The sequence below is a fragment of the Triplophysa dalaica genome, chromosome 9 (genome assembly GCF_015846415.1).
Source record: "Triplophysa dalaica isolate WHDGS20190420 chromosome 9, ASM1584641v1, whole genome shotgun sequence".
Lineage (NCBI taxonomy): Eukaryota > Metazoa > Chordata > Actinopteri > Cypriniformes > Nemacheilidae > Triplophysa > Triplophysa dalaica.
In genome coordinates, this window is record NC_079550.1 from 12,561,384 (window position 1) to 12,575,554 (window position 14,171).

At 38.9% G+C, this 14,171-nt stretch overlaps 1 protein-coding gene across 3 annotated transcripts in view; it reads left to right on the top strand.

The window, feature by feature from the left end:
• The window catches only part of arhgef12a (Rho guanine nucleotide exchange factor (GEF) 12a), a 50,100-nt gene that overhangs the window by 8,372 nt on the left and 27,557 nt on the right, over positions 1-14,171 (top strand). For all 3 annotated transcript variants that reach the window (XM_056756395.1, XM_056756397.1, XM_056756396.1), the window contains exon 3: positions 13,816-13,910. In XM_056756395.1, the coding sequence (XP_056612373.1) occupies positions 13,816-13,910 (95 nt within the window). The remainder of the gene's footprint in view (positions 1-13,815; positions 13,911-14,171) is intronic.

Genomic DNA, 14,171 nt, shown 5'->3' on the forward strand with positions numbered 1-14,171 from the left:
TTGGGTGCAGGATTAGCATGGCTCTGGTGTACAAAAATACAATGGATCTGGTGTTTTATCAGTCTATTACAGAAAATGGTCAGTGAACGGCCCGCTCGAGAACATTGAAGAGTGTTTCGGGTTAAGTACAACATAAGCTGTATCAACAACAGCTGTGGCATGATTTTCATTACCACAGGAATTAATTCCAACTCGTCCTACAGTTTAGACAATAATACACGTGCAGTGGAGGACGGTTGGGCGAGTGCCTCCTCAAAAAAAGGTTTAGAATGCTAATGCTGTTTAGATAATTAAGCTGTCGCTTGTCACTTTGATTAATTACCCTAAAATTAAATGTTTTAAACTAGGGATGCTGATACTGATAAGATTTTTAATAAATAACCAATATTGTTGGTGGTATATTGATAATTTTTATTTGCTCACTTATTCAAACATTTGCCGATAAGTCGATGGTTTTAAATTGCAATTTTGAAATAAATTTGTACGATCTTATTCAAAGTTTTAGGATGCTTTACGCCCCCAGTGAAGTTAGGTTTAGTTGTGTGGTTGGGGAGGGACTTAATTGCTTTTTTCTAATAATAATACTTTTTATACGAAACACATCCCAGGAATTAATTTGAATTGGACATCTCGTAAAAAAATGTGTTCCTATAGTTAGATTTTACAAATCTTATTTTGATTTGTGCTGGCTTGGGCTGTTATTTTCTTTTAAATAATAAAAATGTTGACAGTTGTGGTATGCACAGTGCAATGGTTTGCAATATCTGAATTAAGGCTGTACCTATCGATTATTTTAGTAATCGAGTATTCTACCAATTGTTTCAAAGATTAATGGAGTATTTAGATAATAATGAAAAGAGTATTATAATTTTAAGGCTTTATTTTTACCTGACATACATTTTCTATGAATGTTGGTTAAAAATAAAATGTATATGTGTCCAGTTGAAAAGTTGTTGTTTGTATATGCAGACATTTGAAAATATCACACTTTAGTGTTGTAATCGCAATACCGTGAAAGCGTGACACTTTTGCGGAAGGTTATCATATCGTCAAAATATCTTACCGGCCCATGCCTTGTCTCACAAAACCACCCTGTTAGGTGCGCATGTGTTTAAACAGCCACAAAGACCTATTTTAGCCTTTGGACATAATACGTACTGTGACACTCGCTAGTCATACAGGATAAACTTTGCTGGCTGAAGTCCTAAAAGTTTGGTTCAAAGATAAGGAACGTACCAAGCACAATGTTCTCTTACCATTCTAACGTGCACATACAAGTACACACACACAAACTGTTTGTCGCAGTCTCGCAGTTGCCAGAGCAGAAATGAAAACCGGTAGATTTTTCTGTTATTTATTCTGCAGCGTCTTCTGTGTTTACATAACATATCCAGAGTTTTGCTGGCTGTGCGTTAGTAAGCATGGTGCATGGGAAAACACGGTGCCCTGCGTGTAATGTAGTCAAACGATTAAACAAAGCTTTGAGGCAAAAAAATTGCCTCAAAAATACAAATTTTTGTATTCGATCTACTCAAGAAATCATTCCAGCCCTCAACTGAATGATCGTAACTTTTCCAGACGTTATTTCAAAGTTTTAGGGGGATGCTGGTGAAACAGAGAGAGTGATGCTTTCTTTTCCCAGAAAGAATATTAAACATGACAATTGTAAGTCATTTAGCATTTTTTTTATAACTAAATCATCCAGTTATCCATTTTTTTCAATATTGTGCAATTCTAGTGCTTGCTTTGATTTTGTTGCATTCTGGTTGACTGTCTTAAATCTTCAGCTTTTTCATTTGACCTTGGTTATGAACTCACTGGCTAACTCTCTGCCATCCCACCTCTTCTCACAATATCAGAGAATTTAAACAGACAATTTAGCGTGAAGAAATGCACATCCTCAAGCCTTGTCAGAACGGGTGATTGGGTTTATTAGAGCAGAAAAGGAAAATCTCCCCAGGCCACTGCCACTCTCCCCCCATAAGCTCCATTGTGATATCATCTGCGGTAGGGGCCAAGCATTTTAGAAGCCCATTGCTGCTACTGATGTTACATTAAATGTCACTTCCACATACACATACTTTTACTTCAGTTTCTCTTTGTTACCTACACCATAGTCCTGTGCTCACTCATAAACACACACACATTGCTCTTGTTTGATCATGTCATTACTCATTCGTCACTGATTAATGGGTTTAACAGCTGATATTTGGAGTAAATGTGGAATTCTTTCAGTGCCAATTGGTGCACTTGGAGCCATAAAGACTCAAAACACTATGTCCATCCGCAAAGCACTCATCTTATTTGCCAAGACACTGTCCAGGATTTGCCTATGACCATTAGATGAAGCCATTTTGCGTAAAAATGACAGTCAGGGTTACATAGCTTATGTTTCTGTACACAGTGTTTTCTGAGGCTTCCGGCTCAGTTGTTTCCACTGACTTGAGCATGGTCATGCTAACCTCCTAGAGTGGATATTTTTTGTCACATATAGTTTAAGAAGTTCCTCTTTATAACATTAAAGGAGAAGTGAAAGGGAATAGTGTACCTGTTATGGGTTACTGTACATGCTTCTTGCAGAGACTTTCTTAACTCTGTTTGCTTATCGGTTGGAGGAATATGATGGGATACTGGTTATGCTCCTTCACTAGAATTTGTGGCATGCTGTTGATTATCACCGAAAATACTTTAGACTCATACGTCAGTTTCTAAAAACAAACACATTGTTTAGATGTTTGCTTTAGGAACTTAAATTCTTTGTGCAATGCTTTTATTATTTTTACCGTAAAAATGGCTCAATTTCCTTTTTATCTGGGACTGTTGTTCTGGGTATTTAAAATGTACTTTATAGATAGTTTTGTCCTTTTCTATCCTTGTCTCATGTGAACATTGCTGGTTTAGGCCTACATAGTAAAAGTTATTAGATTATAACTTTTTTTTATGAGCAGTACTACATTATTTATATCTTTACATGTTTCCATTTAAAATGATTGATATAGTGCCTTTTACTTTGTTACATAGTTTATTATCAGTTTTCTGTGAATAAAGAAAACACAGAAATCAGAAACATTATTAATTATATAGATTATGTATGTAATTCAAATATAGAATATATATGTATTTACATAAATATGTAGAATACAGACTGTATGTGATTGTGGCTCAGTCTGCAGTGCAAGCCATATATTTATGTTTAAGAAGCATATAATATTTTTTTTTCCCGGGAAGATTTCCTGGAACGTTTTGCTAGACAACACCCTTAATCATTGGCTGATGTCGTGTAGAGCCTCTGAATCTGCGATGAAACTGAAATTTGGACCAATACCAACAGCCCCCCGTTCAAATCTATTATATGGATAAGAACCATGAATAATGTTCCTCAAAAGCCTCAATTTGTTTTCGATGACATGTGGGTGAGTGAATTATTATTACATTTTTATTTGATAGTGAACTACTCCTTTAATAGCACCAGAACATTTAGCCAAAAATTATTTTTATGGTCAAAATTATAAACAAATTATTCTACGACGAAAATCATTAGTATATTAAGTAGTGGTGGGCATAGATTAATTTTTTTAATCTAGATTAATCTAGATTAATTCCAAGATTAATCTAGATTAATCTAGATTAAAATGGCTCATTTGAATTCTGCCGAAGGCATTCAGAGTATGTGTGCTACCCAAATAATGACTAAAAGTAAGTCTTTGAGAACGGGTTTCTCAAGCCAGGTGGCGCATTAGACCAGGGGCTCATGTCCTGTTTCCAAAATGCATCACAAACTGCTTGAGAAAGCTGTTCTACTATGATAATTGGTGATGAAAATTAAATTATGTTCAATAAGATGAACTTGTGTTTACTTCCGCATTAGCTAAGGGATGATTTGCGTTTAGGTGGTACTTGAGACTGGAAGAGCTCCTACAGTACATTTACATTTAGTCATTTAGCAGACGCTTTTATCCAAATCGATTTACAAAGAGTGAGGGAGCAACAAGCGATATGTCATACAGGAGCCATAATACATTAGATCTCAATACAAAGTTACTGGTTTCAACTAAAGCTAGACCACTACCTGTTGAGAGAAAGTGTTTTTTTTAAACCAATTCCGCATTGCACAATGTGCAAACAACCTTAGTCTTGTCGATGTTTCTATTGGGAAGCTTCTTAAAAATGAATATTCCCTGAAGCAAACCCGGCGGCTTGATAGCATGTTAGCACGTCACGTTTGATGCGGTAATTTCACAGTAACGTTATGTTGTGTTCAGACCAAACGCGAATGGCGCCTCAAGCGCGAGTGATTTATATGTTAATGAAAAGAGCCAATAGACCTACTTGCTGCGCGAATCGCGCGAATGAAGCCCTGGTTATGAGATGATGAGGCTGCGCTAAGGACGCGAATGAAGCCCTGGTCATGAGATGATGAGGCTGCTTCTGCTTCCGCGAATGACGCGAATCACGCGAGTTGAAAAATCTCGTTCTCGCCCCGTACAGTGCAGTTAAGCTGGTATACATCCGCGCTAAAATATCAAGGTGAAAGTCATCATAGCTTGCGTAGTATAGACCCAGCTCCCAACCCAACTTTGAGAATAGATTAACGGCGACATTTTTTTTAACGCGCGATAATAGTCTCACTGCAACGCCGTTAACGGCCCACCACTAATATTAAGTAAAGATCATGTTCCTAGTGACAATAAAACAATAATATAAACGCATAAAAAAATGTCCGGAAACACGCTTCCAAACTTGCTGCCTACTATTTGGGAATTACACATACCCACTCAAGTTTGGTTTTTATGTAAAGATAAGCTTTTCTGCTTTCGGTTTCATCTATTCTTCACAGTCAAAACAGCGGTAAGCCATAGAGATCGTTACAACAAACCTGTTTCTTCTAAGCAGCGACCTCCTACTACAGTGCCTATGATAAACAACTTCAAAGGCAATTTTCTCCATGTCTTAATTTTTTTGCACCCTCAGATACCAGAGTTTGAAATAGTTGTATCTCGGCCAAATATTGTAATATCCTAACAAAAAGTTATATATCAATAGAGAACCTGCTCCCCTCCTTTGACCCTTCACCTATCTATTTGTGCCCACACTCCAAAGATGTAATTTGTGGATGTAAAAAGAGGCACATTTAATGCTATGATGCTATGAAGGACCGACAGAGCAAATGAGTGAAGCACTCAATCTTAATACTCAAATATGATTTGGCGCCTTCAGAATACAAGAATTTCCCTGACTAATGTACCAAACAGCAGAGATTACAAAATGTGTTGCGTATTGTATGCATTTGAAGCTTATGTAGGAAACATGTGTTTAAACTTTAAGCACTATACTATTCGAACAATACGGCAAAGCATAAAAAATTATGTTAACGTCAAGTATAATAATGTTATACGTCACGTTAATATACCATTTATATTTATTTAGTCTGTATTGATAAAGCCAAATGTGTATCAATGCATCTTTCATGAAGAAAAGTCACTAAAAGCCTTCAGGTCGGTTGTTTGAGACTTGCGCTTGCCCAGAGAGTCAGAGGACAAAATACTAAACAGAGTTCTCTTTCACACCTTCTTACTGTGAAACGGACATATAAGCACAAAATTTCCACACTGTTTCGTGAACAAACAGTTGGGAAACAAAACGCATGTGTGTTACAGTGTAGCGCACAAGCTCTTAAAGGGGCAGAAGCATAAAAAATATCTCTGTTTATAATGTTCCTCAAACAACAAAGGATGGGCCCAAAAAAACTCACTGATAATAAAGGAACTTGGTTCTCTTATATGAGTTGTTTATATGAGTATGCGTGATTATAACCAGCCCATGAGTTGTTTCCGTTTGGCAATCATGTAATAACAGCGCATGTGGGAATCAATGACGCATTTGGATGAATAATATTGACTTATAGCAATAGTTTACTTTCTCTCGTTTAAAAGGTTGCGGTGGTAAGAAACAATTTTGCCAACTGCACTGAACTTAATCTCTGATAGAATGCTAATTACAGTCACATGAGCATTTTCTAGACACGTAAACTTCTGTTTTTGTCAACAAATCCAGCTCGTAAAAATGCGTAATTGCCCCACCCTTCGATACTATCGTGTATCGGGGATCCACAGGCTGGCGATAGAACGATCTGACTATAGAAAATATCGCTAAACACTAACCCTTCACCAACATTTGATCGTTAAAAAACGTAGTACATATGAATATTTCAGGTTGTCCTGGCCAATACACACATGCAGTGCTATGGACAAACGCCATCACACAAATCAACGGCAAACGACGTTTCTATGGTAACCTCTTGCGCCCGCAGCCCAGATGGAGCGACACAGAGCTCGAGGGTCATGCTTCAATTGAAAGTTACGGCTTTCTGTGGCGTATGAAACGGAACTTGTTGCCTCGCTATGTAATCACATGTAAAAAGTTTTCAATCAAACCATGCATTTCAATAAGACAAACATACCTATTGTCAAAAGACACATATGCAGTGTTTTGTGAGTATCAGTACCATAGAAACGTGCACTTTTTTAATCATATATTTGATATAATGAAGTTAAATTGAATGGAGAACTATTGTAAACCTGTATGTATGCACTGTTAACCAACACTGGAAAAACTGGCTCTTTTGTTAAAAAAGGGTTCCCGATGACAGGTGTTATAATTTCATACATGCTTTTCTGTCACGTGGGAATGGCCATTGAACAAAGAGAAAATTATAGTACAGAAGTGTTTCATGCTTAGAGAATTTGCAATAATACCATGAAATGTAAATGTGTAAAGTTTTGCAAGTCATTGCCCGTAGATGTTTTTGGTGAACGCTTTATATTGTGTTGTGGGAAGAAAAAGCTGGTATAATTTTCTGTGGTAATCCGCAGTCAGTCGCACATGTTGTTGATAAAGCACAATGTGCATTGGACCCAGAACATTTCTTTAAGGCTATTGTGCCCGTAGTGCTCGGGCTGTGGTGTAACGTCTTAAATTTTGCCATCTGGTCCTTGTGTCAGGTCGCCGCTCTCAAGCACGCACACATGCATGATAAGAGCTATTCAGGCGTGCTCCCCAGTGATGATGTCATGGAATGGAGCACAGAGGTTCTGTGGACTGCAGTGAGTGGGCATAAACAGCCTGTGTTCATTCTTTAGGCCTGCAGTGTCTCACTCTCTATGCACTCTTGCCAGCCCAGCATACTCTCTGCACCCCACTACTCCTCACCTCCTGTCAGCCTGGCCACCACGACCCCAGAAAGACATCATCAACCACAGTGCACATACGCTTGCACACTCCGGAAGTGCAGTGCGCTTGCAGCGGGCTGTATCTGTTTGTGAAAAGGGCTGGGTAATGAATGCTGTTTTGTTCCAGTTCAGTACTCGTAATGCCATAGGTTAATGGCATAACTTTTTATCGGCATTGCTCATACTTTTTGTCCAGTTGTACTATGCACATGAAAGATACCTTATGTCATTTAGCTTGTTGTGTTTAAGTTTTACTATACTAATAAACAATTGAAAAAATCATGTAGACTGACTAACAATTTTTTTTACTTTGCTTTGTATTATACAAATTCAACTAAGGTAAGATAGTTTTGTAGAAACACACAAAATAAGAGGAAATGCATAGCAAGAGTCCCTGTTGCTTCATGTTACTCTGCCATGTTTTCCACCAATGTTCAGCTTTTCCTTCAAGTGGCTTTTAACAAACACGCCTTTCAGACTCTAGTAATCGGGGTGTCCCTCATCCAGGCTTTTCTGGCTTCACGTGGAACGTTTTTCCATTATTACACAAAACCTCAATTGAGCTTAGAAAACCAGCCCCCCTTCGCCGCGCCAGCCCCTCTGCCCCTGCCATTCTTGCACTTCATTTACCCTTCCAACTACCCTCCCACCTCCTTCTGCTCCTCTTTCAAGGAGTGAAGATGGCATCCTCTTACGTAATCCACGCTGTCCTTCCTGACTTCAAAGATGCCAGACCAGGAAAAACTTTCCGGTATTAAAACTCGCACGCAAAGCATTGCTGTAACAGTTGTTGTCTGAGGCGCTAGTCGTATTATTATTATGTAGAATCAGCACGTGCGATTCATTGGTGAAAGAATATCACATTTAGGAGGTACGGTTATTAGCCACATCGGTTGTTTGGATTTACTTTCCATGCGTCGTCTTTAGTGAGAGCGGAGCGTGGAACATTTTACAGGCACTTTCATAAATGGCCCATTCAGTCTCCTCAAACTGCTCTCAAAAGGATCCTGTGTCACTGCTCAGAACTCTGAGACAAGCAGCAATGCTGTCCTGAGCCCCGCTGAAATATACAATTGTTTTTGAGTGTTTTCATTGTCTTCTGTCTCTTCTGATTTGGCTCTCGGTGTTGTTAATGTCCCTTAGGGTTTTTGGCTGGCTATTCATATTGGGCTGTAATTTAATTTCACTTTATGTAATGCTGATTTACGCCGTTCTCTGGAATACTGGATTCTGATTGGTCGGTCATGGCATTCTGTGGTCGAACACTAAACTGTCTATTTGACGGTTGTCCCTGACAACCATTCACTTGTAGTGTGCTGATTTCATGTCTCTCGTTGCATGGTGATGTCACCTCGCACATTTAAACTGGAAACTGTATTTCATGTCTATTTATTTACAAAGGAAGTAGCTGTGTAAGCAGGATCATTTACATTACCACTCTATTCAGCATGTGGTTTCAATGCACTGTCTGACTGTCATTATTGTAAAATAAACCCCTTCTGGATTCTAAAGACCCCAATGATTTGAATCAGTTGCACAAAGCCTTACTCAACCCATGTCAAATGGAAGATGTACAGTGCTTCATGTCCTCTATATTTTCCTGGATAGACGGTTTCAAAGCAACAATATAAACAAACATTTTCTGCGCATGCACGCTTTTGTGGTCCAAACATAACTTCCGGCACACATCCGCAAATCCCTGTAGATTATTTCTGATGATAAACAAAATAAAATAACAAGTAAATTACATAAGCTAACAAGGTAAAAGTATTTCTAGCCTGTTTTATTTTGGGTTACCAGTAAAATAACCGTTACATGGCTAAGCATAAACTAAACGAAAAAGGTGAATGACCTATTTAACAAATTGTTTTTTTACAAAATTAATATTCAATAAAACTCTACATTGTCAATTTAATACAATTATTAAATAATAACATATCATTATGAATTATGAATTAATAATAATATAAACTGATTAAAATATACAGTATATACAGTTGAAAGAAAAAGTATGTGAACCCTTTGGGCTTACTTGGATTTCTTCATAAATTGGTCATAAAATGTGTTCTGATCTTCATCTAAGTCACAACAATAGAGAAACACAGTCTGCTTAAACTAATACCGCACAAACATTATATGTTTTCATGTTTTTATTGAACACAACATGTAAACATTCATAGTGCAGGGTGGAAAAAGTATGTGAACCTTTGGGTTTAATAACTGGTTGACCCTCCTTTGGCAGCAATAACCTCAAGCAAACGTTTCCTATAGTTGCAGATCAGACCTGCACAACGGTCAGGAGAAATTTTGGACCATTCCTCTTTACAAAAGTGTTTCAGTTCAGCAATATTCTTGGGATGTCTGGTGTGAATCGCTCTCTTGAGGTCATGCAACAGCATCTCAATCGGGTTGAGGTCAGGACTCTGACTGGGCCACTCCAGAAGGAGTATTTTCTTCTGTTGAAGCCATTCTGTTGTTGATTTACTTCTATGCTTTGGGTTGTTGTCCTGTTGCATCGTCCATCCTCTGTTAAGCTTCAGTTTGCGGACAGATGGTCTTAAGTTTTCCTGCAAAATGTCTTGATAAACTTTGGAATTCATTTTTCCATCGATGACAGTAATCCGTCCAGGGCCTGAGGCAGCAAAGCAGCCCCAAACCATGATGCCCCCTCCACCATATTTCACTGTTGGGGTGAGGTTTTGATGTTGGTGTGCTGTGCCTTTTGTTCTCCACACATAGCGTTGTGTGTTCTTTCCAAACAACTCAATTTTGGTTGAGTGAACTTTCTACATTTGTAGACAATCTGTCTTACCGTGGACACATGGACATCAAGGCTTTTAGATATACTTTTGTAGCCCTTTCCAGCTTTATGTAAGTCAACAATTCTTGATCGTAGGTCTTCTGAGAGCTCTTTTGTGCGAGGCATGGTTCACATCACACAACGCTATTTCAAAACAGCAAACTCAAAACTGGTGTGTGTTTTTTATTGGACAGGCCAGCTTTAATCAACACATCCAATCTCATCACATTGATTGGACCCCAGGTTGGCTGACTCCTGGCTCCAATTAGCTCTTGGAGAAGTCATTAGCCTAGGGGTTCACATACTTTTTCCACCCTGCACTATGAATGTTTACATGTTGTGTTCAATAAAAACATGAAAACGTATAATGTTTGTGCGGTATTAGTTTAGGCAGACTGTGTTTCTCTATTGTTGTGGGCTCTATTGTCTTAGATGAAGATCGGAACACATTTTAAGACCAATTTAGGAAGAAATCCAGGTAAGCCCAAAGGGTTCACATACTTTTTCTTTCAACTGTAGTTATATTATTAGCCACTTCCCAAACCGATAACCACACACAGACCAGGAGCGTGCGTCCGATGAAGCTGTCTTTACTATACCTTGTTATTTATGCCATGTTTATTCACATCTGACTGGTGAAGTAAAAGATGAAGTAAATTTGCAACTCATGCCCTCATTTGGAGAAGTGGAAAGGATTACTCTGTATTTGGCCTGTGACGGCATTGAGGATCAAATTGCTTTAATTGAGTTTTAATTGAAACTTGATTGACAGCTGCTCTCTCGTTAGACTTATCTAGTTTACCAGCAGTGAAAAATTGCCTTGCGTAATCTTGCGGGCTCATAATAGGGCGGGTTAATCCCTGAGAGCTCTTTCCATTACTTGGCTCCAGTGTTAATTTCACAGTTTGCTGACATCTGAAGCAATTCTAAAAAAGTTAGTTTAGCTTTAGCATAGTTATTCTCAGTGTTCTGAGCCGCGGTGCAAATGTCTTATACTCTACTGTGAGGGTGTGGAATCTATATCTCCGAAACTGTCCCGCAGTGAACCGAACGTTTGGTTGCAATGAGTTTGCAATCGACAAACTGTTTAGCTGACAAATGTGTGTTTAGCTGATCAGGATGTTCACTCCATCGCTCTTCATTGTTTAAAGTGCTGAGGTGATTATTGTGTCAGTTTCTCTTGGTTTGCTGATCAGAAGCACCATAAAGCTAATAAGCTTATATGTAAGAGTAATCTTCTAGGGCTGGTCCACTTTTAGGATGTCATGAAAACCTTCACAGAGACGACTGTTTAACATAAGATCTCAACATGACACAATGTGTTTAATTATCCTTCATGAATCTGAGATGTTGTCTTAAGAAGTTACAACCATAAATTGTGTTGCATTATACGGAGTGGCCACAAACACCTTTTTTTGTTATTGCAGTTCAATGGTTTAAAAATGCCAAATAATGGCGAGACGCTAAGCATTTACTTTGCATTCAGTGCTGCACACTTAGTTGTTCAACATTGGGTGAATTGTTGCACATTTTATTAAAGAGTACGAAGTGGTTTACGAAGTGTCCAACAAAAATTTTATGTACATACAATGTGTTTAAACACTATAATGTTGTAATAATAGGCAGTTATTCTTACCTTACTTCTTGACTGACTCTCAAATGATTCGTTCCGCGATTCATCCGTCTAGGCCCTGCCTACCCGCTAACCTTGTGTCAGGAGATTGGTCAGATGGTGTAGTCTGATGTTATTGGTTAAACGCTTTCATCATTTGTCGCAAATGAACCCCCCTACCATCATTACAGGATTACGGTTTTCATGTGGTTGGATGTCATGTATATTATATGTGTAGCTAGAGATGGCTGCGATTTTACCGTACCAACTTGAGCCCGAGTCTGACGAGGAAGAAGACGCTAATCCACAACAAACTCCACCACGACTGGAGCAGGATGTTTGTCAGTGGCAAGTGACAACTCTTGTCATAAAAACTCCCAGTGTGACAACATGCATGTTGTGCTTTTGCTCATCAATGAATTTTTTTTTTTTTCTTACATTACTGTTAATACGTTAGTAATACTATTATTTCGTCTTAACTGTGCGTTGTCATGGTACATAGAGCATTTCAGAAAGTCAACATTTTGAAAATGATTGTAGTTTCACCCAAATATATCTATATAGGTGCCATGCGGCAAATGTGTCAAAATGCAAAGTGAATAGCAATATAAACAAACTGTAACACCCCAGAAATAACGGTACATGCTAATGTTAGCGTTATATGCATTAGCTAAACACAGACATAAGGTACGAAAATATTTCTTGAAGTTAAGACAAAAATGAAAAGTCACATTTACAGGTTCTGATTCGGTGGAGCTAACAGGTCCAAATAGAATTGGTATTGCCCCCTCTTTCAAGGATCGTCGTTTCACATACCCTGCAGTGAACGCGCCAAGATTATTAAACCAATGTTTGATGAAATGACATGCGCACAGTACCCCCCCTGGGGTTATACTCCTTTGGTATCGTTGGAAAAATGAATTATAACCATTTTTCCCTCAGACGTTCTTCCTTTGGTAGTTGAAATAAGACCGACTTAGTTTCACACAGTGGAACACAGGTTCTAGACATGATGCACATGCATCACGAACGAGCGACAGTGTTTTGGGGGAGGAGAGAAGTTTTCCCGGCAGTCTCAGCAAAACGTAGGCGGGGACTATGTGTAGTGACGTAGATACGCAGGTGAACTATTCCACGTCTCGTTTGTGTGATTCAGAGTCGACTCCCCTTTTTACAAGCAAATAACTTTATTTATTCACCTTCGGATTTACAACTTGGCAGACAGCTTAATTTCAAACACGTCTTCAGAACATACTGCATGAAATGTCATTTTCATGATCTCATGCTACCTACTCTTTAAAGGAGTAGTTCACCTCAAAAAAAGCCCCCATTGACTTTCCATAGTAGGAATAAAAATTACTATGGAGAGTAAATGGGGCTTATTTTGAAGTGAACTTCTCCTTTAAAGGTACCTTTTACTCCAACCAATCAGAGTGCAGTAGGAGCGAAAAAATGGTGCAATGGATAGTTGGCTTCTAGTACTGATTATGAAACAGGATGCTGATTGACCAATTTCCTGTTAAGCCCTGCTATAAAACATTCAGCCATGTTCCTGCAGTTTTTATTCTGCATAAAAAGATATGTTTATTTAATTACATATGAAAGATTTACTGAAAAACTGAAACTGGAAGTGTTTACATCTTACGAATTGGTATGTAGCAAATGGTCTTTTTCAAGAAAGAAGAGGCCTATCTGAGAGACATAAGGTCCAGGTGAAGAAAATACGAACGGGCTGTTAGTACATGTGTTATACTGTGGGCCTCAGATACAGTCAGAGAGGTCCACAAAAGCCTTCTTGACCGGTGTGTCCCATCACTGCCTGGCCCACAGAAGTTGAACAGAGAGTCTCACAAGGTCTTAGAGACCAGACCAGAGCTCTGTTAAACATACTCACCCCCACCTCCTCACCTTAATGCCGGGGGGTACATTTAGACCTGCAGTCATACTGCTGTGTGCAGGCTTTTCTACTCTGTTGGCCTTTCAATGTGGGGTACCTTAATGCAGGTGCATCTGTTGATTCAGATATTGACAAGGAAATAGTGAAGGCAAAACACTCTACACAATGCAAACCAAAACACACCGCCATAGTCAGCGCCCATGTATTTGCCTATGTATGTTTGTTGCCTTGTGTTAATGTGTTTCATTAACATCGACTTCCCCGTCTGTGTTTCCAGAAGCAGTAGCATCCTCAGCAAAGATCACCCTCCTGACAAGAGGTCCAAAAGCGACAAGCTGCCTGGAACCCCTACACACGAATTTGACCCTACAGGTAAATAACCTTAATATTAACTTTCTCGCTTTTTGTTGCAACACTTACATTTTCTCTGCTGATATAGAACAGTAGTGTTTGCCATACTAACGGGTGTCCTGAGCGTTTGAGTGGTGTGGACTGAAGCACACTGTTCTTCTCACACGGTTTCTCCAGACTCTAAAATGGAAACAGTTTTCTCCGCACACAGCACAGATGGAGGGCTGCGCCCGTCCACTAAATGCTGTGGAACAGCTTTAAACAGCGGCGTGATTCATACTT